This window comes from Oncorhynchus gorbuscha, linkage group LG11 (assembly GCF_021184085.1).
Source record: "Oncorhynchus gorbuscha isolate QuinsamMale2020 ecotype Even-year linkage group LG11, OgorEven_v1.0, whole genome shotgun sequence".
NCBI classification, from domain to species: domain Eukaryota; kingdom Metazoa; phylum Chordata; class Actinopteri; order Salmoniformes; family Salmonidae; genus Oncorhynchus; species Oncorhynchus gorbuscha.
In genome coordinates, this window is record NC_060183.1 from 62,502,298 (window position 1) to 62,530,113 (window position 27,816).

Below are 27,816 nucleotides of genomic sequence, written 5' to 3' on the forward strand. Positions count from 1 at the left end.
TGGGGCAGTTGACTCCTTTGGGTTTCCATAAAAAGCAGGAAAAATGCTTCTCATCTCTGTCATAGGTGAATAATGTGAGGGGGGTCTGCAGGAGTGTCTGCCCTATGATGGGGTGTGTGAGGTTTTCATCCCGTTATTGACTGACACTGAATTGATTATGACCGGAGGTATCATGTGTAGATTGATGAGGGGGAAAAAACTATTTCATAATAATCCAAGGAGTCCTGGCACCGGGTCAGGGGCTTTTGGTCATGAAAAGCTGATCATTTAAATTGGCACCGGCCAATTGTCTGGCAGAAGAAAAAAAATTGCATTGTGAAATAATGCATCTTAGCCTGTTCTTTGATTGAAATACCAGTCGACGTAGCTTGTTCGTTGCTGCTGGATGGAGTGCTTTCACAAGGACATGTTAAAAACTAAAAGACACAATTAAAAAGAGCTACTATCTTTTTTTCTCAACTGGTAATTGAAGCATGCTTCCCATTCGCCATTCAAGTGTATAGGGAACTAGGCAGGCTTCAGCGCCTCACACACCACTTTGCAATGAGCTGGAGGCATTAACATTTTGGAAACATATACTTAATTCCTTGAAACCTGAACCTCTTACTACATATTATGAGGCATGTCTTACCTTGCTTCAAAGTATTTTAGCCACAATCCAACCAAATGTGCAGGCAATTATTGTATTATTTCATATTTCTCTCATTTTCAAATGAACTTTATTTCATTGTCCAGTAGCCAAAGGCACAATCCTAGTCATATTAGCAGCCCATGCTAGTTGTTGCATATGTAGATCACCACTTTTTCTAAATATCGAACGGATATTTTAATCTCGGTCTCATGAAATGCTTGCGATGTTTTCTGCTTATTGCGTTATGAATCCGATATTTGCGTGTAGCCTACTGCCTTGTGCGCATTGCTGTGTTAGAATTTGAAGAAATAATTGTTGATCAACATTTTAAGTTAAATGTTTTGATCTGTTGCATGAGCCGCCCCCTTTTTGAAGTCTTTGGGTGTAGCCTAGGTTTACTGGTTGTATGAATGTGGAATGTATCGTCCCACAACTGTCCCAGGGTCTGTTTGGAATAGGCTATTTCTTCCTCGCACAGAACGACTAACCAATAGAATAGGTTGACTTTTGGGGGACAGTAGATTGACAGGCTAGTGATTTAGCTGTTTGTTACTCGTCTTGTTGGCTGAGGAAAAGTACACGTGGACAGTTATTCTAACATCTTCAGACTGGGATCGGAATTCAGCAAGAAGGACACGTGCCGTTGTATCCCTCAGTTGCATGTTCTGTTAAGATCAATTACCATCATCTACAGTGAGCTACGAAAATTATTGGGACAGTGATATATTTTTTGTAATATCTCAACGGTTTACCGATATGGATGAAAATACCCTCATATTAGAGCAGTCTGCACTTTAACCTCATAGTCATTGTATCATTTACATTTCAAAGTGCTGGAGTACAGAGCCAAAACAATAAAACATGTGTCACTGTCCCAATACCTTTGGAGCTCACTGTAAATGGGATTTCTGTCATCCTGAGCACTGTGGGTGGACGTCCTAAACAGGTTAAGAACCCAATGCATATGGGTCCGGTACATTTGGTAAATGCTCGGTTTCCAAAACGGAAACCCTGTCCCACAGGACCATGGAGAGCAGAGGATAGAGAGGAGGAGGAGAGAAAGAGAGAAGACAACAGTTGAGTCTGCATCCCCTATAAAACACTCCCACACACTATTTTAACTCGGGGTCAGGGATAGAAGCAGAGAGCATGTTTGGAGGAGTGTGTGTGTGTGTATTGCTACATACACATGGGCAGCTAAGTTTAATCAACAGAATGGGCTGATAGATTGGCTGAGCTGGAGCTTGAGGTCAGCTAATTAAAACACTGTCAGTGTGTGTTTGGTTTTACTAATCAAAAGAGAACCATGTTGCTCTCATAAAAGCTTGGCTGGTGCATAAAACCTGCAAATTCAGACAAACAAGGAGGTGTACTGGGTTCACACTAAATAAATATGTGGCATCAAGCATACTTCTTATTCTATGTTAGAATGTTTTTGGTTTACTAAGTAAAATCAATTAAAATCAAATGTAATTTGTCACATGCGCCGAATTCAACTGGTGTAGCTTTTACCGGGAAATACATGCATAACGAACCCTTCTCTTAAAAAAAAAAGCATATTCAAATAAAATAGTTAGGGATTAGGGTAAGGGGTTAGGGGTTAGGGGTTAGGGTTAGGGTTAGGGTTAGGGTTAAGGGTTAGGGTTAGGGTTAGGGGTTAGGGTTAGGGTTAGGGTTAGGGTTAGGGGTTAGGGTTAGGGGTTAGGGAAAATACCATTTTGAATGGGAATCAATTGTTTTGTCCCTACAAGGATAGTAAATAAACATTGTGTGTGTGCCCTTTCCCAGTCTCCAAACACACACTTGTCTTTTCCCAGTCCCTCCTTTTGTCCCACAGTCTGATATCAAGAGTTCTGTCCCCCCTGGCATGCCCTCTACTGTCAGTAGAGTGGTGAAGACTGCAAGCAAGCAGGAGGCAACCTGCAAATACAACTGCTTTGTCCTCTGACAGTCCTCCTGTCTCTGGCCTACAGCTGGTGTGTGTGTGTGTGTGTGTGTGTGTGTGTGTGTGTGTGTGTGTGTGTGTGTGTGTGTGTGTGTGTGTGTGTGTGTGTGTGTGTGTGTGTGTGTGTGTGTGTGTGTGTGTGTGTGTGTGTGTGTGTGTGTGTGTGTGTGTGTGTGGTATGTACGCATACGTGTGTTACTGTGTGCGTGCGATTGTGAAACTGCCATTTGCTCAAATGAATAGAAATAGTTGTAATTAGTCTACTAAAATGAGAGGTCTGTATTCCTGTTGTACACCAGTCTGTCTGATGGCTGCTCTCAGACAGACCTGTTGATCAGACATCATCCTCAGGGGATTCCCTTGAGCTGGGGGAATCCCCAAAGAACATCCGGAATGTTCCCAATGTTCCAGATCCCTAATTAGTCAGCTGTTTCTCTCTGCTGTCTGCCTTCTCCTCTCCTCTCATCCTCTCATCCGTTCCTCTCATCCTCTCATCCATCCTCAGAACAGAGTAATGAGGAGCATAGCGTGGAAGGGGAATTATGCTTACACATAAGAGCTAATTATCATCGAGACAAACTCACCACGCCACTCCCCGCTCGGCGTGCTCATCTTGTCTGGTGGAGATAACAGCAGCAGCTAGCATTGAGTTAGTTAAGTAGTCGCTCTGGGCTTATGGCAGAGCTGCCCGCTGTACCGTACCGTTGGAGAGGAGAGAGCAGATAGACAGTCTGCAGAAATATCTCTACAGCGTAGGATTTTCTTTACATTCAATGCTTATTACGCAGTCATTTGTTGTGGAAGTGAAAGTCCCTTCCAGCAATTCTCAGAAAAATGTGTGTGAATCCCATTATTTCATAGCAGGTGTTGTGGTAAGAAGTAAAGACTGAATTGCACCCTTTGTAGATCCCCTGTCATCAATGACTGGGAATTGAAGAACCCTTTTTGGTTCCAGTTAGAACCCTTTTGGTTTCCATGTAGAACCGTCCTGTAGTCTCTGCTATAGAGTCCAGTGTCTGTTGTCACTTATAATGAATATGTGTCTCTCATCGTCCCGTTTGTACGTCTCAATAAGGCCATCACCAACATTGAAAGAAGGGAAAACAGAAGTGAAGAAAACAGGGAGGGTCTGGGTTGTGGGCTCTGGCCTTCCCGGCAGTGATGAGGCACAGTGTCAGTAAACCATCACCTCTCCCCACAAACACTGATTATAATTTGTATGAACATTTCTCAATTCTGGAGTGAAGTGGGTTATTTACCGCCCCCTTTTCCCCTCCTCCACTTCCCAGTGTCCCTTGGGACTTGAAGAGAGATCACACTCCCTTCCTGCGGAAGAACAAGACTTGACCATTTCTGTTAGCTCACTCAGACAGTTTTCAGGTCAGTGTTGTGGTATGGAACTCTCCCCTATCAATTGCTGCTGTCAGAACACAATATTTTTGAGGTTCAGTTAGTGTTGTGATATGAAGTGATACTCCATAGTGAGGTTCAGTTAGTGTTGTGATATGAAGTGATACTCCATAGTGAGGTTCAGTTAGTGTTGTGATATGAAGTGATACTTCATGGTGAGGTTCAGTTAGTGTTGTGATATGAAGTCATACTCCATGGTGAGGTTCAGTTGGTGTTGTGATATGAAGTGATACTCCATAGTGAGGTTCAGTTAGTGTTGTGATACTCCATGGTGAGGTTCAGTTAGTGTTGTGATATGAAGTGATACTCCATGGTGAGGTTCAGTTAGTGTTGTGATACTCCATAGTGAGGTTCAGTTAGTGTTGTGATATGAAGTGATACTTCATGGTGAGGTTCCGTTAGTGTTGTGATACTCCATAGTGAGGTTCAGTTAGTGTTGTGATATGAAGTCATACTCCATAGTGAGGTTCAGTTAGTGTTGTGATATGAAGTGATACTTCATGGTGAGGTTCAGTTAGTGTTGTGATACTTCATGGTGAGGTTCCGTTAGTGTTGTGATACTTCATGGTGAGGTTCAGTTAGTGTTGTGATATGAAGGGATACTTCATGGTGAGGTTCAGTTAGTGTTGTGATATGAAGCAATACTTCATCGTGAGGTTCAGTTAGTGTTGTGATATGAAGCAATACTTCATGGTGAGGTTCAGTTAGTATTGTGATATGAAGGGATACTCCATGGTGAGGTTCAGTTAGTGTTGTGATATGAAGGGATACTTCATGGTGAGGTTCAGTTAGTGTTGTGATATGAAGGGATACTTCATGGTGAGGTTCAGTTAGTGTTGTGATATTCCATGGTGAGGTTCAGTTAGTGTTGTGATATGAAGGGATACTTCATGGTGAGGTTCAGTTAGTGTTGTGATACTCCATGGTGAGGTTCAGTTAGTGTTGTGATATGAAGTGATACTTCATGGTGAGGTTCAGTTAGTGTTGTGATACTTCATGGTGAGGTTCAGTTAGTGTTGTGATATGAAGTGATACTTCATGGTGAGGTTCAGTTAGTGTTGTGATACTCCATGGTGAGGTTCAGTTAGTGTTGTGATACTCCATAGTGAGGTTCAGTTAGTGTTGTGATACTCCATAGTGAGGTTCAGTTAGTATTGTGATATGAAGGGATACTTCATGGTGAGGTTCAGTTAGTGTTGTGATACTTCATGGTGAGGTTCAGTTAGTGTTGTGATACTTCATGATGAGGTTCCGTTAGTGTTGTGATACTCCATAGTGAGGTTCAGTTAGTGTTGTGATACTTCATGGTGAGGTTCAGTTAGTGATGTGATACTTCATGATGAGGTTCCGTTAGTGTTGTGATACTCCATAGTGAGGTTCAGTTAGTGTTGTGATACTTCATGGTGAGGTTCAGTTAGTGTTGTGATACTTCATGATGAGGTTCTGTTAGTGTTGTGATACTCCATAGTGAGGTTCAGTTAGTGTTGTGATACTTCATGGTGAGGTTCAGTTAGTGTTGTGATACTTCATGGTGAGGTTCAGTTAGTATTGTGATATGAAGTGATACTCCATGATGAGGTTCAGTTAGTGTTGTGATACTTCATAGTGAGATTCAGTTAGTGTTGTGATACTTCATGATGAGGTTCCGTTAGTGTTGTGATACTTCATGGTGAGGTTCATTTAGTGTTGTGATATGAAGTGATACTTCATGGTGAGGTTCAGTTAGTGTTGTGATACTTCATGATGAGGTTCAGTTAGTGTTGTGATACTTCATGGTGAGGTTCAGTTAGTGTTGTGATACTTCATGGTGAGGTTCAGTTAGTGTTGTGATACTTCATGGTGAGGTTCAGTTAGTATTGTGATACTCCATAGTGAGGTTCAGTTAGTGTTGTGATACTTCATGGTGAGGTTCAGTTAGTGTTGTGATATGAAGTGATACTTCATGGTGAGGTTCAGTTAGTGTTGTGATACTTCATGGTGAGGTTCAGTTAGTGTTGTGATATGAAGTGATACTTCATGGTGAGGTTCAGTTAGTGTTGTGATATGAAGTGATACTTCATGGTGAGGTTCCGTTAGTGTTGTGATACTTCATAGTGAGGTTCAGTTAGTGTTGTGATATTTCATGATGAGGTTCCGTTAGTGTTGTGATACTCCATAGTGAGGTTCAGTTAGTGTTGTGATACTTCATGGTGAGGTTCAGTTAGTGTTGTGATATGAAGTGATACTTCATGGTGAGGTTCAGTTAGTGTTGTGATACTTCATGGTGAGGTTCAGTTATTGTTGTGATATGAAGTGATACTTCATGGTGAGGTTCAGTTAGTGTTGTTATATGAAGTGATATTCCATGATGAGGTTCAGTTAGTGTTGTGATATGAAGTGATACTCCATAGTGAGGTTCAGTTAGTGTTGTGATATGAAGTGATACTCCATAGTGAGGTTCAGTTAGTGTTGTGATATGAAGTGATACTCCATAGTGAGATTCAGTTGGTGTTGTGATATGAAGGGATACTCCATGGTGAGGTTCAGTTAGTATTGTGATATGAAGTCATACTCCATAGTGAGGTTCAGTTAGTGTTGTGATATGAAGTGATACTCCATAGTGAGGTTCAGTTAGTGTTGTGATACTCCATAGTGAGGTTCAGTTGGTGTTGTGATATGAAGTGATACTCCATAGTGAGGTTCAGTTGGTGTTGTGATATGAAGGGATACTCCATGGTGAGGTTCAGTTAGTATTGTGATATGAAGTCATACTCCATAGTGAGGTTCAGTTAGTGTTGTGATATGAAGTGATACTCCATAGTGAGGTTCAGTTGGTGTTGTGATATGAAGGGATACTCCATGGTGAGGTTCAGTTAGTATTGTGATATGAAGTCATACTCCATAGTGAGGTTCAGTTAGTGTTGTGATATGAAGTGATACTCCATGATGAGGTTCAGTTAGTGTTGTGATATGAAGTGATACTCCATAGTGAGGTTCAGTTGGTGTTGTGATATGAAGTGATACTCCATAGTGAGGTTCAGTTGGTGTTGTGATATGAAGTGATACTCCATAGTGAGGTTCAGTTAGTGTTGTGATATGAAGTGATACTCCATAGTGAGGTTCAGTTGGTGTTGTGATATGAAGGGATACTCCATGGTGAGGTTCAGTTAGTGTTGTGATATGAAGTGATACTCCATAGTGAGGTTCAGTTAGTGTTGTGATATGAAGTGATACTCCATGGTGAGGTTCAGTTAGTGTTGTGATACTCCATAGTGAGGTTCAGTTAGTGTTGTGATATGAAGTGATACTCCATAGTGAGGTTCAGTTAGTGTTGTGATATGAAGGGATACTCCATGGTGAGGTTCAGTTAGTGTTGTGATACTCCATAGTGAGGTTCAGTTAGTGTTGTGATATGAAGTGATACTCCATGGTGAGGTTCAGTTAGTGTTGTGATACTCCATAGTGAGGTTCAGTTAGTGTTGTGATATGAAGTGATACTCCATGGTGAGGTTCAGTTAGTGTTGTGATACTCCATAGTGAGGTTCAGTTAGTGTTGTGATATGAAGTGATACTCCATGGTGAGGTTCAGTTAGTGTTGTGATACTCCATAGTGAGGTTCAGTTAGTGTTGTGATATGAAGTGATACTCCATGGTGAGGTTCAGTTAGTGTTGTGATACTCCATAGTGAGGTTCAGTTAGTGTTGTGGCTTCATGGCTGCCTGTGTGTTCTTTATTACTGTAGGTCTGTCTGTCTGCAGGTCCCCAGGCACTGTCCAATCAGATTGACCAGATTTCTGTGACCCCTCATAGGTTTGTCAATGACTGGGAATTGACAGGCCTGGTTAAATCACACCACGTGACCTTGTCTGCTCTGGACTGTACTAATAGTCAGACATGCAGCAATTCTGACACAGTTTATGCATGTGACACACCTGCTTCTATGTGTGTGTGTCTTCTCCCTAGTCAGCAGTTTGCCTTAAAAAATAAACATGTTTGGTCCAGATGGATCAGATCATTCTCAAGTGCTGCAAAATATAAAAGGGCCACTTAAAAAGGAAACACTGTAAATTGATATTTTCTCACTCCCTCTTATCCATTCTCCTCCCTCCCTCCCACCCACCCTCCCTCCCTCCCACCCTCCCTCCCTCCCTCCCTCCCTCCCTCCCTCCCTCCCTCCCTCCCTCCCTCCCTCCCTCCCTCCCTCCCTCCCTCCCTCCCTCCCTCCCTCCCTCCCTCCCTCCCTCCCTCCCTCCCTCCCTCCCTCCCTCCTCCCTCCCTCCCTCCCTTCCTTCCTTCCTTCCTTCCTTCCTTCCTTCCTTCCTTCCTTCCTTCCTCCTCCCTCCCTCCCTCCCTCCCTCCCTCCCTCCCTCCCTCCCTCCCTCCCTCCCTCCCTCCCTCCCTCCCTCCCTACCTACCTCCCCCCTCCCTACCTCCCTCCCTCCCTCCCTACCTCCCCTCCCTCCCTCCCCCCCCTCCCTACCTCCCTCCCTCCCTCCCTCCGAGTCTTTCTGTCTTTCTTTCTCTCTCTCTCCCCTCCTCTCCCTCCCCTCCCTTCTCTTACTTTATCCCACTCTCTTTTTCTTTGTCTGTCTTGACCCCCTTCTCTTTCTCTCCCTCCCTCGCTCTCTGCAGGTAGCATAGTGTACCTGGGGATGATGGTGGGGGCGTTCTTCTGGGGGGGTCTGTCAGACAAGGTGGGCCGTAAACAGTGCCTGCTCATCGCTATGTCTGTCAACGGCTTCTTCTCCTTCCTCTCCTCCTTTGTCCAGGGGTACGGCATGTTCCTCTTCTGCCGCATGTTTTCCGGCTTCGGGTGAGTGGTGTCCGTTATGTTCTATTCTACTATATTCTATTCTTCTCTACTCTAATTTACTCTTCTATACTGTATTATACTATACAATAATATACTGTACTATACTGTGCACTATTCTGTTATTCTATTCTAATCTATTATAGTACTTTATAATGTGTCATGTCTTGTAGAACATTTCCTTCCACTAAAACTCTACTAGAACACTTCATAAGTTCCATTAAGTTCTGTTACTCTAAACATCTCCTAGAACACTTCATAAGTTCCATTAAGTTCTCTTACTCTAAACATCTCCTAGAACACTTCATAAGTTCTCTTCTACTAAACATCTCCTAGAACACTTCATAAGTTCTCTTCCACTAAACATCTCCTAGAACACTTCATAAGTTCTCTTCCACTAAAACTCGCATAGTGTCACACTCTGACCTTAGAGATCCTTATTTATACTCTATGCTTGGTTAGGTCAGGGTGCGACTTGGGTGGGAAAATCTATGTTTTATTTTTATTTGTTGTGTTGCCGAGTGTGGTTCCCAATCAGAGGCAGCTGTCTATCGTTGTCTCTGATTGTGGATCATATATAAGTTGTGATTTTCCGTTTGGGTTTTGTTGGATGTTATTATCTGTTTAGTGTCTGTGGCTGACGGTACTGGTCGCTTTCGTTTTTGGATTTGTTATTTTTGTTTGAGTGTTTCTTGTAAATATATATCATGAACCACTTTCCACGCTGCACTTTGGTCCACTCTTCCTTCCACTGACGACGAGAGCCATTACACCAACAACACTTCATAAGTTCCATTAAGTTCTCTTCCTATAAACCTCTCCTAGAACACTTCATAAGTTCCATTAAGTTCTCTTCCTATAAACCTCTCCTAAAACACTTCATAAGTTCCATTAAGTTCTCTTCCTATAAACCTCTCCTAAAACACTTCATAAGTTCCATTAAGTTCTCTTCCTATAAACCTCTCCTAGAACACTTCATAAGTTCCTGTCACGCTGGTATGAAGAGATTTGGGAGACAGGTTTTTTTTATACCCCAAATTACGGCGTGCCGTGTAAAGGCAAGGGGACGAAGACCAAACAAACACGTAACAAAAACACAGGGTTGAAACCCAAACAAAAAAGCGAGGAGTACCTTGAGTAAATAACACATGTGCACCATGATTTAACTCACGGGACAAGACCCGTAATCATCTGCGCAATACACAAGGGCACGAAAACCCAAAACATACAGCACAGGTACTCACACCCACCAACGGACATAGTAACAATAATCTACCCCCAATGGAAACCAAAGGGCACATATCATATACACAAATACTAATCAGTGGGAATAGGGGCCAGGTGTGTTCTGGAGGGATCCGTGACAGTTCCATTAAGTTTCTTTGACCATGCAGTACTCTTCCAGACAGAGCTCTACTCCCACGTCTCTCTCTCTCTCTCTCTCTCTCTCTCTCTCTCTCTCTCTCTCTCTCCTCTCTCTCTCTCTCTCTCTCTCTCTCTCTCTCTCTCTCTCTCTCTCTCTCTCTACCTCTCTCTCTCTACCTCTCTCTCTCTCTCTCTCTCTCTCCCTCTACTCTCTCTCTCTCTCTCTCTCTCTCTATCTCTCTCTCTCTCCTCTCTCTCTCTCTCTCTCTCTCTCTCTCTCTCTCTCTCTCTCTCTCTCTCTCTCTCTCTCTCTCTCTCTCTCTCTCTCTCTCTCTCTCTCTCTCCCTCTCTCTCTCTCTCTACCTCTCTCTCTCTCTCTCTCTCTCTCTCTCTCTCTCTCTCTCTCTCTCTCTCTCTCTCCACTTCTCCAAGGCTCTCACCCTCTCCAGATATTCTCCACTCCTCCAAGGCTGCAGAGATTCTCCACTCCTCCAAGGCTGCAGATATTCTCCACTCCTCCAATGCTCCAGATATTCTCCACTCCTCCAATGCTCCAGATATTCTCCACTCCTCCAATGCTCCAGATATTCTCCACTCCTCCAATGCTCCAGATATTCTCCACTCCTCCAAGGCTGCAGATATTCTCCACTCCTCCAATGCTCCAGATATTCTCCACTCCTCCAATGCTCCAGATATTCTCCACTCCTCCAATGCTCCAGATATTCTCCACTCCTCCAAGGCTCCAGATATTCTCCACTCCTCCAAGGCTGCAGATATTCTCCACTCCTCCAATGCTCCAGATATTCTCCACTCCTCCAAGGCTCCAGATATTCTCCACTCCTCCAAGGCTCCAGATATTCTCCACTCCTCCAAGGCTGCAGATATTCTCCACTCCTCCAATGCTCCAGATATTCTCCACTCCTCCAAGGCTCCAGATATTCTCCACTCCTCCAAGGCTGCAGATATTCTCCACTCCTCCAAGGCTGCAGATATTCTCCACTCCTCCAAGGCTGCAGATATTCTCCACTCCTCCAAGGCTCCAGATATTCTCCACTCCTCCAAGGCTGCAGATATTCTCCACTCCTCCAATGCTCCAGATATTCTCCACTCCTCCAATGCTCCAGATATTCTCCACTCCTCCAATGCTCCAGATATTCTCCACTCCTCCAAGGCTGCAGATATTCTCCACTCCTCCAATGCTCCAGATATTCTCCACTCCTCCAAGGCTCCAGATATTCTCCACTCCTCCAAGGCTCCAGATATTCTCCACTCCTCCAAGGCTGCAGATATTCTCCACTCCTCCAATGCTCCAGATATTCTCCACTCCTCCAAGGCTCCAGATATTCTCCACTCCTCCAAGGCTGCAGATATTCTCCACTCCTCCAATGCTCCAGATATTCTCCACTCCTCCAAGGCTGCAGATATTCTCCACTCCTCCAAGGCTCCAGATATTCTCCACTCCTCCAAGGCTCCAGATATTCTCCACTCCTCCAAGGCTGCAGATATTCTCCACTCCTCCAAGGCTCCAGATATTCTCCACTCCTCCAAGGCTCAGATATTCTCCACTCCTCCAAGGCTCCAGATATTCTCCACTCCTCCAAGGCTGCAGATATTCTCCACTCCTCCAAGGCTCCAGATATTCTCCACTCCTCCAAGGCTGCAGATATTCTCCACTCCTCCAAGGCTGCAGATATTCTCCACTCCTCCAAGGCTGCAGATATTCTCCACTCCTCCAAGGCTCCAGATATTCTCCACTCCTCCAAGGCTGCAGATATTCTCCACTGCAGATATTCTCCACTCCTCCAAGGCTGCAGATATTCTCCACTCCTCCAAGGCTGCAGATATTCTCCACTCCTCCAAGGCTGCAGATATTCTCCACTCCTCCAAGGCTCAGATATTCTCCACTCCTCCAAGGCTGCAGATATTCTCCACTCCTCCAAGGCTGCAGATATTCTCCACTCCTCCAAGGCTGCAGATATTCTCCACTCCTCCAAGGCTGCAGATATTCTCCACTCCTCCAAGGCTGCAGATATTCTCCACTCCTCCAAGGCTCCAGATATTCTCCACTCCTCCAAGGCTGCAGATATTCTCCACTCCTCCAAGGCTGCAGATATTCTCCACTCCTCCAAGGCTGCAGATATTCTCCACTCCTCCAAGGCTGCAGATATTCTCCACTCCTCCAAGGCTCCAGATATTCTCCACTCCTCCAAGGCTCCAGATATTCTCCACTCCTCCAAGGCTCTCTCTCTCTCGTCTCCACGGCTGTCTCTCAATTCAATTCATATGAATTCAATTTAAGGGCTTTATTGGCATGGGAAACATGATAACATTGCCAAAGCAAGTTAACTATATTATTTACAGTAAACATTACACTGAGAAGAAATAATAAATACAGTTCAAATGTCATTATGTCTATATACAGTGTTGGAATGATGTGCAAATAGTTAAAGCTAAAAATGGGAAATAAATCAACATAAATATGGGTTGTATTTACATTGGTGTTTGCATTTCGGTAGTTGACCTTTTCTTGTGGCAACAGGTCACAAATCTTGCATACTGTGGTATTTCACCTAGTAGATATGGGAGTTTATTAACATTGGGTTTGTTTTCAAATTATTTGTGGATCTGTGTAATCTGAGGGGAATATGTGTCTCTAGTATGGTCATACATTTGGCAGGAGGTTAGGGAGTGCAGCTCAGTTTCCATCTCATTTTGTGGGCAGTGTGCACCTAGCCTCTTGAGAGCCAGGTCTACCTACGGCGGCCTTTCTCAATAGCAAGGCTATGCTCACTGAGTCTGTACATAGTCAATGTTTTCCTCAAGTTTGGGTCAGTCGCAGTGGTCAGGTATTCTGCCACTGTGTACTCTCTGTTTAGGGCCAAGTAGCATTCTAGTTTGCTCAGATATTTTGTTAATTCTTTCCAATGTGTCAAGTAATTATCTTTTTGTTTTCTCATGTTTTGTGTTGCTGTCCCGGGTCTTTGTGAGGTCTGTTTCTGAACAGAGCCACCGGACTAGCTTGCTTAGGGGACTCTTCTCCAGGTTCATCTCTCTGTAGGTGATTGCTTTGTTATGGAAGGTTTGGGAATTGCTCCTTTTTAGGTGGTTGTATAATTTAACAGCTCCTTTCTTGATTTTGATAATTAGTGGGTATCGGCCTAATTCTGCTCTGCATGCATTATTTGGTGTTTTACGTTGTACACAGAGGATATTTTTTGCAAGATTCTGCATGCGGAGTCTCAATTTGGTGTTTGTCCCATTTTGTGAATTCTTGGTTGGTGAGAGGACCCCAGATCTCACATCCATAAAAGGCAATGGGTTCTAAAACTGATTCAAGTATTTTTAGCCAGATCCTAATTGGTATGTCAAATTTGATGTTCCTTTTGATGGCATAGAAGGCCTTCTTGCCTTGTCTCTCAGCTCGTTCACAGCGTTGTGGAAGTTACCTGTGGTGCTGATGTTTAGGCCAAGGTATATATGGTTTTTTGTGTGCTCTATGGTAATGGTGTCTAGATGGCAACTGGACTTTTTTGGAACACCATTATTTTTGTCTTACTGAGATTTACTGTCAGGGCCTAGGTCTGACAGAATCTGTGCAGAAGATCTAGGTGCTGCTGTAGGCCCTCCTTGGTTGGTGACAGAAGCACCAGATCATCAGCAAACAGTAGACATTTGACTTCATATTCTAGTATGGTGAGGCCGGGTGCTGCAGACTGTTCTCGTGCCCTCGCCAATTCATTGATATATATGTTAAAGATGGTGGGGCTTAAGCTGCATCCCTGTCTCACCCCACGGCCCTGTGGAAAGTAATGTATGTGTTTGTTGCACATTTTAACCACACACTTGTTGTTTGTGTACATGGATTTTATAATGTCGTATGTCCCCCCCAACACCACTTTCCATCAAAATGCCAAATTGAGTCAAAGACTGTTTTGAAATCAACAAATTTGTTTTGGTTTGTTTTGTTTGTCAATTAGGGTGTGCTGGGTGAACACATGGTCTGTCGTATGGTAATTTGGTAAAAAGCCAATTTGACATTTGCTCAGTACATTGTTTTCACTGAGGAAATGTAGGAGTCTGCTGTTAGTGATAACACAGAGGATTTTCCCAAGGTTGATGTTTCTCTCTCTCTCTCCCTCTAGTCTCCACTCCACAGTCAGAGAACAGCACAGGAGGTTATTCAAGCTGCCTGGCATCAGCCCTTCCCCTGAGTGGGAGAGAGGGAGAACAGAGAGAAACACAAACGTTAGCTAAACATTCACAGCAGACTAAATGTCCTTATTTTTCTGCTTAATGACTGATTCAAAGTCTGCTAGTATAATCACAAGATGTCACTGACTTTGACAGTGGAAAGAACCTTTTTTTTGTAATGAATAAAAGACTAAACAATAGGTAGAAACATTGATACAATGTAAAACCTCGGCAAAATAGAATAAAACGTTCTGCTAAAAGATGAAGAAGCAGATGAGACTGACAGAATATTTTCCCCCCACTCTTAGATAATACACTATCTGCACAATTGATTACCTGGTGATTGTTGCACATGATTGTTATTCATAGCATGACTTGGCTCTATGGTGCGTTTGCATTAACAAGTAAATGTAATTTAATCTGAGACAGCCTGTTTTGGCCCGAGGGGATTCATAAACCACAGGACTGTTTCTAAAGCAAGGTTTAAGTTGGACAGAGCTGTCAAAATCAATCTGCAACAACACAATGTATTTACACTCAGCTGTGGTATTAGTAAGTGTGTGTTGTGTATGTGTGTGTTGTGTGTGTGTGACTCAGACTACACCTCATTGCAGTTCCACTCTACCAGTCCTACATACTGCCAGCGCACTCCATCTAATACAATGCCTGTCTTACTTTTATTTCCATGTCGATTTAAAGACTCTTCTCATCTCTTTGATAGCCATCAGCACCAGTTTCCACTGGCTGTCAGAAAAATTATATTTGGCATTGAATTGCTACACTTAGCATAAATTCGCTTCTCAATGAGAAAAGGCATCGTTCAAGCTTCCTACAGATGTAGGATCTAATTTGATCACTGTTTTGTTGATGATAATTTTCTTGCACAGCAGGAAATGCAAACCTGTAGTGTTTTCATACATACATACATACATACATACATACATACATACATACATACATACATACATACATACATACATACATACATACATACATACATACATACATACATACATACATACATACATACATACATACATACATACATACATACATACATACATACATACATACATACATACATACATACATACAGTATATGGAAATGAAAGTCAATAGAAGATTGAGGCTCTTCCACCTAAAACCAAGCCTGGGCACCAATATAGATTCACACATATCTCAGTCTGAGCTATAGTGGCAGTTACTTTAGCAAGAAGAATAATAAAGATACGAATATTACTGAACCGGAGTACGTGAGAACTCACACCACTGTTTCATGATCAGATTCAACCAAAAATAAAAAGTTATCCAATGCTGCGGAGGTGCAGCTTAAAGTTATTTACCCGAGAGAGTCAATAAACGCAGCAGCCTCTTCAGGTGTGTAGAGTTTTTTAGGCGATCCGTTGACCATAAACTTCAATGTGGCCGGGTACAGCAGTGCGTAGTCCATCTTCATTCTCTTGAGTCGAGCCTTTGCCTCATCAAACGCTTTGCGTCTTCGTACAACCGCTGTGGAATAATCATTGAGGAATGAGACCTTTGGACCTTTACATTGACGACCGTCAGAGCCAATGTTTCTAGCCGCATCCATGACGCGCTGCTTGTCGGTGAAGTTGTGGAACTTTATAACCACCGGCCGTGGGCTTTGTTGGGACCGGGTATTGGTGCTTGAGAGCGATGGGCTCTGTCCAGCTTCACACGACCAGCCTTAGTGTCCATTTGTAGGTAGCCAGGGATCCATTCCTCAAAAACATGTACTGAACGTGTCCCTTCAAAATTTTCCGGGAGTCCCACAACACGAATATTGCATCTGCGTCCTCGATTATCCAAGTCGTCAATGTGCTCCGCCATTTTGCGCACCTGTTTCTCAAGTGCATTTATCTTAGTGTTCATAGATGTAGTTGAAGTTTCCACTGTAGCAATTCTTCCTTCCGCCTCATCAACACGTTTCACAACCCTCTGTAGTTCAGCTGAATGGCCTGCTATTGCTTCCAATACCGTTCTTATCTTATCATCGATCCCTTTAGTAATATTTTCAGTCATCCTTTGAATCACCAGGTCCATTGTGCCTGGATCCGCAATGGTGTTAGCTTCGCTAACATTACCTAGCTCCTCCTGCACATCTACAGGGATGGTGGTTTTGGTCGAGTTCTTAGTAGTTCTGTTGGGCATGTTGTCTGAGATTTTTGAGAAATAGCCGTCAAGACTCATTGTAGGATAACTTATTTAGCCAATTCTACCACTTTTTCAAGCTAGGAGATTAATGTAAAACTATACATTAGGAATGCCACGGGAGCTCGCTGAAACACAGTGTTCTCTCTACGGCGCCATTTTGTCAACCCTGTCATTTCTACGTAAAAATGTTAGACTTAATTTGCCCTGACATAAATGTATTAGCCCCTACAAAAAAAAGCCCATTAATTATAATCCACATAATAATTCACATTTCCTGTTGCTGCAGGATTATATTCCTGCTGTAGCAAACTGTCAATATTTTGTTCTCTTCCCAAACAAACCCATCAGCAGAGATCCTAACAACAAAAGCAGCAGAAATAGACAGATAATCATCTATTAATAGTTTGATGTCTGTCCTACTGTGTTGCCAGTGGGACCAGAAGAAAGGCTTTTAGGCTACTGACTGCTGGTTCCTCTGGTGGGCTATTGATTTTTATCATCCACCAGATCAGACCAAGATGGACCTCTGTCTCTCTCTCTCTCTCTCTTTCTCCCTCTGGAGGTATGGGGGCTTAGGGGAGCTGTCTGTATGGCTGGAGAGGAGGGGTTGGTTGTACAGTTGTAATGTGGTGCTGGAGGGTGTATTATATTGCACTGTGTTCTTGTGTTGTACTGTGTAATGTGATTGTGTGGAGGTTGCGGTGGCATGCAGTGCGTTTTTATTGGGGTGGGGGTAGGGGGTTCTGGTGGTTTTAGTGTAATGAGGATGTCTCATTTAAGTAAGACAAAAAGTCAAGTCTCTCTCTACCTCACTCTTTCTGTTTCTCTCTCCAGACTCATTATGCCAGATCAGAGCTGCCATATATTGTTTCTCCAGCTGCCCAAAGACCACACAAACAGTGATGTTTTGAAAGTGACCTGACAAAAAGGACAAACAGGGCACTCAAGATCTTTACCCTGTTTGTCAGTTCATTTGTCCATATACATGTATTTCTGACATTTCCCATGTCCCCATGCAGGATTGGTGGGGTGGTCCCCATCGTGTTCCCCTACTTTGCAGAGTTCCTGGCGAGGGAGAAGAGAGGAGAGCACCTGAGCTGGCTCTGCATGTTCTGGATGATAGGAGGGATCTATGCCTCGGCAATGGCCTGGCTCATCATACCACACTACGGTGAGTGACTGACAGCCCTGTCCTATTACGCTGCAGGATTATTTGTGCCACACCTAGGTCACCAATCATAGTCATTGATATCAGCAGCCTAGGCCTGAACCCTCAACCTGTATCCAGGGATTACGCGTGTATCCTTACTGTCTGTCTGTCTGTCTGCTACTGTCTACTGTCTGTCTGTCTGTCTGTCTGCTACTGTCTACTATCTGTCTGTCTGTATGCTACTGTCTACTGTCTGTCTGTCTGCTACTGTCTACTATCTGTCTGTCTGTATGCTACTGTCTACTGTCTGTCTGTCTGCTACTGTCTACTGTCTGGCTGTCTGCTACTGTCTGTCTGTATGCTACAGTCTACTGTCTTTCTGTCTGCTACTGTCTACTGTCTGTCTGCTACTGTATACTATCTGTCTGTCTGTCTGCTACTGTCTACTGTCTGTATGTCTGTCTGCTACTGTCTGTCTGTCTGCTACTGTCTGTCTGCTACTGTCTACTATCTGTCTGTCTGCTACTGTGTCTGTCTGGTACTGTCTACTGTCTGTCTGCTACTGTCTACTATCTGTCTGTCTGTCTGCTACTGTATGTCTGTCTGCTACTGTCTACTGTCTGTCTGTCTGCTACTGTCTACTATCTGTTCGTCTGTTACTGTCTGTCTGCTACTGTCTACTGTCTGTCTGCTACTGTCTGTGTGCTACTGTCTACTATCTGTCTGTCTGTCTGCTACTGTATGTCTGTCTGCTACTGTCTACTGTTTGTCTGTCTGCTACTGTCTACTATCTGTCTGTCTGTTACTGTCTGTCTGCTACTGTCTGTATGTCTGCTACTGTCTGTATGTCTGTTACTATCTGTCTGCTACTGTCTGTTTGCTACTGTCTGCTATTGTCTACTGTCTTGTCTGCCTGTCTGTCTGCTACTGTCTGTCTGTCTAATACTGTTTATTGTCTGTCTGTCTGCTACTGTCTGTCTGTCTACTACTATTGTCTATCTGTCTGTCTGCTACTGTCTGCTACTGTCTGTCTGTCTAATACTGTCTATTGTCTGTATGTTACTGTCTACTGTCTGTCTGTCTGCTACTGTCTGCCGTCTGTATGTCTGCTACTGTCTTGTCTGTCTGTCTGTCTGCCTGCTATTGTCTATTGTCTGTCTGTCTACTACAGCCTACTGTCTGTCTGCTACTGTCTACTGTCTGTTTGTTGCTGTCTACGGTCTGTCTGCTACTGTCTGCTGCCTGTCTGTCTGCTATTGTCTACTGTCTGTCTGCTACTGTCTTGTCTGTCTGTCTGCTACTCTCTGAAGCTGTCTGTCTGTCTGCGATAGTCTACTGTCTGTATCCTACTGTCTACTGTCTTGTCTGTCGGTCTGCCTGCTATTGTCTACTGTCTGTTTGTTGCTGTCTACGGTCTGTCTGCTACTGTCTACTGTCTGTCTGTATGCTACTGTCTGTCTGTCTGCTACTGTCTACTGTCTGTTTGCTACTGTCTACTCTGTCTGTCTGTCTGTCTGCTACTGTCTACTGTCTGTCTGTTTGTCTGTCTGTCTGCTACTGTCTACTGTCTGTCTGTCTGCTACTGTCTGTCTGTCTACTACTGTCTACTGTCTGTCTGTTTGTCTGTCTGTCTGTCTGTCACTGTCTACTGTCTGTCTGTCACTGTCTGTCTGTCTACTACTGTCTACTGTCTGTCTACTACTGTCTGTCTGTCTGTCTGTCTGTCTGTCTGTCTGTCTGTCTGTCTGTCTGTCTGTCTGTCTGTCTGTCTGTCTGTCTGTCTGTCTGTCTGTCTGTCTGTCTGTCTGTCTGTCTGTCTGTCTGTCTGCTACTGTCTGCTACTGTCTACTGTATGTCTGTCTGTCTGCTACTGTCTACTGTCTGTCTGTTTGTCTGTCTGCTACTGTCTACTGTATGTCTGTCTGTCTGCTATTGTCTGTCTGTCTGCTACTGTCTGTCTGTCTGTCTGTCTGTCTGTCTGTCTGTCTGTCTGTCTGTCTGTCTGTCTGTCTGTCTGTCTGTCTGTCTGTCTGTCTGTCTGTCTGTCTGTCTGTCTGCCTGTCTGCCTGTCTGTCTGGGGTTTGTTAGGGGCTTGTTGCTATCATCCTGATCATCAGGCATAATCACGTTTACCCCTGTAGCCCTGTATGCCCAACGGACCAATGTCTGAACAGGGACAATATGCGTGTCGTCTGTGTGGGCAGGTGTTTAATTACCAGTAAAGTAATTGATTTTCCATAAAAGACAGTTGACTGCAGAAGATATAAAAGCACTCGTCATAAAACACAAGGCGTATCTTCACACACACACACACACACACACACACACACACACACACACACACACACACACACACACACACACACACACACACACACACACACACACACACACACACACACACACACACACACACACACACACACACACACACACACACACACGTCTGTGAAAGAACGTGTGTGTAACAGGTTCCGCCGCAGTCTAGGTGTGTGTCAATCAGTCAGCCATACCCTCCAGTCCATTATAGCTGTAATCTCCCTAATGTGATATGTACTGGTGGAGTCTAACACAGCCCCATGGGCATCACATACACACCAACAACCCCCAACAGACATGATTTGTTTTACAATACTGTGACATCCTCATTCCGTTGCTATCCTCAGAGATTGCTGTATCAATAAGAATTGAACAGCACATTGTATCTCTCCCTTGCTCATTTCCTTCACCAAATGGTGTTCTTCAGTCTATAGATTCTCATTACCATCATCACACTGCATCTCATTTGGAAAATAGAAGTGTGTTTTTGGATAATTCCTCATTAGAGAGACTATAATGAAATGGGTTGATGATTTAAGGTACTTGGAGGCACTTTAAAATGTCAGGCCTTCATACTTTTACTCTTATACAAAAACAACGCATAATATTAGACATGGAATATGTATTGTTGTGCTCATTTCTCTTGTTTCTGATTGGTGGTTGTGTGTGTGCAGGATGGAGTTTCAGTATGGGCTCCGCCTACCAGTTCCACAGTTGGAGAGTGTTTGTGGTAGTGTGTGCTCTACCCTGTGTGTGTGCTGTCGTAGCACTCACCTTCATGCCCGAGAGCCCACGATTCTTCCTAGAGGTAAGGAGTATGTGTGTGTGTGTCTGCATACCGCCCCAACAGATTCACAGATGACACAATCTCCATTGCACTTCACACTGCCGTCTCCCACCTGGACAAGAGGGGAAATAACTATGTGAGAATGCCGTTGATGGACTACTGTTCAGGGTTCAACACCATAGTCCCCTGCAAGCTCATCACCAAGCTAGGGACCCTGAGACTGAACACCACCCTCTGCAACTGGATCCTGGACTTCCTGATGGGACAGCCCCTATAGACTTAGAAGTGTGGTGCCAGGACAACAACAAGGAGCTGATCATGGACCACAGGAGAAAGAGGGGAGAGCACGCCCCCATCCACATCGACAGGACTTTTTGGAGCGGGTCGAGAGCTTCACGTTCCTTGGCATCCACATCACTAAAGACTTAACATGGTCCACACACACCCACACAGTCTTGAAGAGATCACAACGCGCTACAGAGGGTTGTGTGGACAGACCAGTACATCACTGGGACCAAGATCCCTGCCATCCAGGACCTCTATATCAGGTGGTGTCAGGGGAAGCCCCGAAGAATCACCAGTCTCCAGCCACCCAAGCCATAGACTGTTCACTCTGCTACCGTCCGGCAAACGGTACCGGAGCATCAGCTCTCGGACCAACAGGATTCGAGACAGCTTCTACCCCAAGCCATAAGACTGCTAAATCAAATCAAACTTTATTTGTCACATGCGCTAAATACAACAAGTGTAGACCTTACCATGAAATGCTTACTTACAAGCGCTTAACCAAGAGTGCAGCTCAAGAAGAGTTAATAAAAGATTTACCAAATAAACTAAAGTAAAAAATAATGAAAAGTAACACAATAAAATAACAATAACGAGGCTACATACAGGGGGTACCAGTATCGAGTCAATGTGCTGGGGTACAGTTTAGTCGAGGTAATTTGTACATGTAGGTAGGGATGAAGTGACTATGCATAGATAATAAAGAGTGAGTAGCAGCAGTGTAAATAAATGGAAAAAGAAATGGAGGGTGGGTGTCAATGTAAATAGTTATGTGGCCATTTGATTAATTGTTCAGCAGTCTTATGGCTTGGGGGTAGAAGCTGTGAAGGAGCCTTTTGATCTTAGACTTGGCGCTCCGGTACCGCTTGCCGTGCGGTAGCAGAGAGACACGTCTATGACTTGCGTGACTGGAGTCTCTGACAATTTTTGGGGCCTTCCTCTGTCAACGCCTAGTATATAGGTCCTGATTGGCAGGAAACTTGGCCCCAGTGATGTACTGGGCTGTACGCACTACTCTCTGTAGCGCCTTAAAGTCTGAAGCAGAGCAGTTGCCATACCAGGCGGTGATGCAACCGGTCAGGATGCTCTCGATGGTGCAGCTGTGGAACATTTTGAGGATCTGAGGACCCATGCCAAATCTTTTCAGTCTCCTGAGGGGGAGAGGTGTTGTCGTGCCCTCTTCACAACTGTCTTGGTGTGTTTGGACCATGATAGTTTGTTGGTGATGTGGTCACCAAGAAACTTGAAACTCTCGACCCACTCCACTACAGCCCCATAAATGTTAATGGGGTTCTGTTCGGCCCGCCTTTTTCTATAGTCCACGATCAGCTCTTTTGTCTTGCTCACATTGAGGGAGAGGTTGTTGACCTGGCACCACACTGCCAGGTTTCTGACTTCCTCCCTATAGGCTGTCTCATTGTTGTCGGTGATAAGGCCCTGTTGTCGGTGATAAGGCCCTGTTGTGTCGTCAGCAAACTTAATGATGGTGTTGGAGTTGTTTGGCCACGCAGTTGTGAGTGAACAGGGAGTACAGGAGGGGACTAAGTACGCACCCCTGAGGAGCCCCAGTGTTGAGGATCAGCGTGACAGATGTGTTGTTGCCAACCCTTACCACCTGGGGGTGGCATGTTAGGAAGTCCAGGATCCAGTGGCAGAGGGAGGTGTTTAGTCCCAGGGTCCTTAGCTTAGTGATGATCTTCGTTGGCACTATGGTGTTGAACGCTGAACTGTAGTCAATGAACAGCACTCTCACATAGATGTTCCGTTTGTCCAGGTGGGAAAGGGCAGTATGGAGTGCGATTGAGATTGCGTCATCTGTGGATCTGTTGGGGCGGTATTCTAATTGGAGTGGGTCTAGAGTGTCCGGGAGGATGCTGTTGATGTGAGTGCTACGGGGCGGCAATCATTTAGGCAGGTTACCTTCGCTTCCTTTGGCACAAGGACTATGGTCGTCTGCGTGAAACATGTAGGTATTACAGTGAGAGGTTGAAAATGTCAGTGAAGACACTTGCCAGGTGGTCCGCGCATGCCTTCAGTACACATCCTGGTAATCTGTCTGGCCCTGCGGCTTTGTCAATGTTGACCTGTTTAAAGTTCTTACTCACATCGGTTACCGAGAGTGTTATCACACAGTCGTCCAGAACAACTAGTCCTCTCGTGCATGCTTCAGTGTTGCTTGCCTCTGTTAGGTTCTTATTTTTCAGAGTAAATAACTCAGACACTAAAGAAGCTTTAACCAAGTTTAATTCTTCCCAAAGGTTCTGTACAGCTGTTTTCAGACCCTCCAACATTTGTCCCACTCAGATATATATATCCCAAAAAACACTCCCCCTTCTCTACAATCCTTACATCTAATGGTTTAACAGGAAAAGAGTAACAAGATACCAAACCCATATTACTCCCTTCAGGTGACCTGTCCTCACCTCCTGACCTCAACCCCTCCTTCATCTAATCCACAGAGTTCCATCTGTCTCCCCTGTATCAACACATCGCTGTCCTCACCTCCTGACCTCAACGCCTCCTTCATCTAATCCACAGAGTTCCATCTGTCTCCCCTGTATCAACACATCGCTGTCCTCACCTCCTGACCTCAACCCCTCATTCATCTAATCCACAGAGTTCCATCTGTCTCCCCTGTATCAACACGGTGCTCTGCTCCCGTCCCCCAACGCATTCCACAGCTATCTGTCTTTCTACAGAGGCCCAGTCTCTTTCTCCTTTCATTCTATGCTTCTTTCCTATCATTTATTTAATATCTCAATGTTCAAAATGTGGAATCCAACACTGCAAAGCGAGCATAAAAGGCATTTAGCACATCTGGTAGGCTCATGTAACTGGGCAGCTTGCGTCCGGGTTTCCCTTTGTCGTCCGTAATAGTTTTCAAGTCCTGCCACATCCGACGAGCATCAGAGCCTGGTGTAGGATTCAATCTTAATCTTGTATTGATGCTTTGCTTGTTTGATGGTTTGTCTGAGGGCATAGCTGGATATCTTATAAGTGTCCGGATTAGTGTCCTGCTCCTTGAAAGCGGCAGCTCTAGCCTTTAGCTCGGTGCGGATGTTGCCTGTAATCCATGGTTTCTGGTTGGGAAATATATGTACGGTCACTGTGGGGATGACGTCATTGATGCACTTATTGATGAAGCCTGTGACTGAGGTGGTGTATTCATCAATGCCATTGGATGAATCCCTGAACATATTCCAGTCTGTTCTAGCAAAACAGTCCTATAGTGTAGCATTCGCTTCATCTGACCTCTGGGAATTAATGGTTACCTGGACTATCTGCATTGATCTATCTTGCACTGTATCTATACACACACACAGGACTATATATACACACTATGTACACAGTCACTCACACACACACTACACTGACACACTCACACAAAACCCACTCACATTATTATACACTACGTACTGTACTTACACACAACACACACACATGCATAATGACACCACACAAACACACATACATACATATACACATACATAAACACACACACACCTATAGACACTAGGTCCAGGCGATATGGCATAAATATCATATCTGGATTTATTCAAACTTAATTGCCGATTCACAATATATATCTCAAGTTTTTAAATGTTCTCTCTAAATAAGCTTTTCTTTACAATTAAAGGTCAAAAGCACAGCATTTCAAACAGTCAGCAATAATCTAATGAATTCAGTTATACCTAGGATAAATATAAGCCTTCCATAACCATAAGACCCACTTGTATTTAGTGTATCCAACTTGGATGTATCTACTCGCTAACAAAGCAAAACAGTTGAATAGTTATAAACACACCCTGCTGCCCGTCTCCAACAGTTTGAACAGCATGCTAGTCTGTCCACTTTGTTCATGTGGCCTACCTTATTACTCAAAATAAACACAAGTTTGCAAATTCCTTTTATGCTCATTACACATTTATAAAACACAGACGAGACAGCTAGTTTAACAGTGTGGCTAGCAGTACAGAAGCGGAACATTCATTTTCCAGAATCAATGTTCATTGATACTCACGTTTTAGTAGAGTCTGTCTTCGCTCAATTTGAGGGGTTGAAACATAGATGAAACATAAAAAGGGTATGAGGGTACCCCTCTAATCTTAGAGTAAAATAATGTCTCAATTGTGTTTCATACACAGTACACTCATCATATGCTGCTGCTATTCTTTATTTTACTCTTATTATTATCTATCCTGATGTGTAGTCACTTTACCCTGCATTCATGTACATACAGTATCTACCTCAAATACCTTGTACCCCTGCACATTGATCTGGTACTGGTCCTCACTGTACTGTATCTCCATTCTTTATTCCTCGTGTTACTATTTTTAAAATGTGTTACTATTATTTTAAAACTCTGCATCGTTGGGAAGGGCTCGGTAAGCAAGCATTTCACAGTTAGTCCTCTCTGTGACTAGATGGGTAAACATGACGAGGCATGGATGGTGCTGAAACAGATCCATGACACCAACATGAGGGCCCGTGGAGAACCAGAGAAAGTCTTCACCGTGAGTATACAGTACCTGTCTCTTTGGGACTCTCTCGCTCTCTTTCATCCTCTCTCTTTTCCTCTTTTTCTTTCTCTCTCTCTCTCTCTCTCTCTCCTTCACACAAAAACACACACATAGTGTATTGACTCTGAGTCTCCCCCTGTAGGTGAACAGAATAAAGCTCCCTAAGCATCTGGATGAATTGGTAGAGATGCAGTCAGACTCATCCAACCCTGTTGGCCAAGTCCTCTCCAGGATCAGGACTGACCTCAGAGGGGTAGGACTGTGGGTGTTAGTGATAGGTTGTAACAACAAATATTATATGAAATCATTATGAATAATGACTTATTTTAGGTATTTATACCTGTCTCTTTCTCTAGATCTGGTTAACGTTCATGAGCTGTTTCAACTACCCAGTGAAAGACAACACCATCAAACTGGCCTTTGTGTGGTTCACACTGTCGTTTGGGTAAGCAGTACCTATCCCAGTTATCAGTTTCTCCTGAGCTTGTGTGTGGTTCACACTGTCGTTTGGGTAAGCAGTACCTATCCCAGTTATCAGTTTCTCCTGAGTCTGTGTGTGGTTCACACTGTCGTTTGGGTAAGCAGTACCTATCCCAGTTATCAGTTTCTCCTGAGCCTGTGTGTGGTTCACACTGTCGTTTGGGTAAGCAGTACCTATCCTAGTTATCAGTTTCTCCTGAGCCTGTGTGTGGTTCACACTGTCGTTTGGGTAAGCAGTACCTATCCTAGTTATCAGTTTCTCCTGAGCCTGTGTGTGGTTCACACTGTCGTTTGGGTAAGCAGTACCTATCCTAGTTATCAGTTTCTCCTGAGTCTGTGTGCGGTTCACACTGTCGTTTGGGTAAGCAGTACCTATCCTGGTTATCAGTTTCTCCTGAGCCTGTGTGTGGTTCACACTGTCGTTTGGGTAAGCAGTACCTATCCTAGTTATCAGTTTCTCCTGAGCCTGTGTGTGGTTCACACTGTCGTTTGGGTAAGCAGTACCTATCCTAGTTATCAGTTTCTCCTGAGTCTGTGTGTGGTTCACACTGTCGTTTGGGTAAGCAGTACCTATCCTAGTTATCAGTTTCTCCTGAGCCTGTGTGTGTTCACACTGTCGTTTGGGTAAGCAGTACCTATCCTAGTTATCAGTTTCTCCTGAGCCTGTGTGTGTTCACACTGTCGTTTGGGTAAGCAGTACCTATCCTAGTTATCAGTTTCTCCTGAGCCTGTGTGTGGTTCACACTGTCGTTTGGGTAAGCAGTACCTATCCTAGTTATCAGTTTCTCCTGAGTCTGTGTGTGGTTCACACTGTCGTTTGGGTAAGCAGTACCTATCCTAGTTATCAGTTTCTCCTGAGTCTGTGTGTGGTTCATACTTATTTACATAAGTATATAGACCCTTTGCCCTTTGTCATTATGTGGCATTGTGTGTAGGATGAAGATTGGAAAAAACTATGTAATATATTTTCGAATAAGGCTGTAATGTCACAAAATGTGGAAAAAGTCAAGGCGTCTGAAAAGTTTCCGAATGCAATGTATATCCTAACTAGAGAATGTTAAGAATATTATTCCTGTGTGCGGTTACTAGTCTGTCAGTGACACCATATCCTTTGCAGGTACTATGGCCTATCTGTGTGGTTCCCTGATGTCATCCATCACCTGCAGTCTGATGAGTATGCCTCTAGAGTGAAGACTCACAACAACGAACATACAGAAGACTTCACCTTTAACTTCACCCTGGAGAACCAGATACACACCAACGGAGTCTTCGTCAACGACAGGTACTGTGTCTAAACGCACACACACACACACCAATGTAGTCTTCACCAGAGATGGTTATTGTAACCAACAAACTCACTTAAAGAGACTTTAATAAGTTAATCAGGCTTTATCAAACCCCCAGTTTATCCAGTTAAAGTAGCCTATCCCATTCCAGGTTAGCAGTGTGATCCGTCATTCCTGTAAACAACACACCGCTCTCCGTAATGTCCTTCCTTTCCTTTATCTACACGGCTCTCCGTAATGTCCTTCCTTTCCTTTATCTATACCGCTCTCCGTAATGTCCTTCCTTTCCTTTATCTACACCACTCTCCGTAATGTCCTTCCTTTCCTTTATCTACACCGCCTCCGTAATGTCCTTCCTTTCCTTTATCTACACCGCCTCCGTAATGTTCTTCCTTTCCTTTATCTACACCGCCTCCGTAATGTCCTTCCTTTCCTTTATCTACACCGCTCTCCGTAATGTCCTTCCTTTCCTTTATCTACACC

General features: G+C 44.0%; 1 protein-coding gene across 1 annotated transcript in view; it reads left to right on the forward strand.

The window, feature by feature from the left end:
- Positions 1–27,816, forward strand: part of LOC124047907 (synaptic vesicle glycoprotein 2C-like) — a 92,909-nt gene that overhangs the window by 41,809 nt on the left and 23,284 nt on the right. Inside the window, exons 3-9 of the mRNA XM_046368240.1 lie at positions 8,598–8,778; positions 17,526–17,677; positions 20,650–20,783; positions 25,472–25,561; positions 25,710–25,820; positions 25,924–26,012; positions 27,165–27,329. Of these exons, the coding sequence (XP_046224196.1) occupies positions 8,598–8,778; positions 17,526–17,677; positions 20,650–20,783; positions 25,472–25,561; positions 25,710–25,820; positions 25,924–26,012; positions 27,165–27,329 (922 nt within the window). The remainder of the gene's footprint in view (positions 1–8,597; positions 8,779–17,525; positions 17,678–20,649; positions 20,784–25,471; positions 25,562–25,709; positions 25,821–25,923; positions 26,013–27,164; positions 27,330–27,816) is intronic.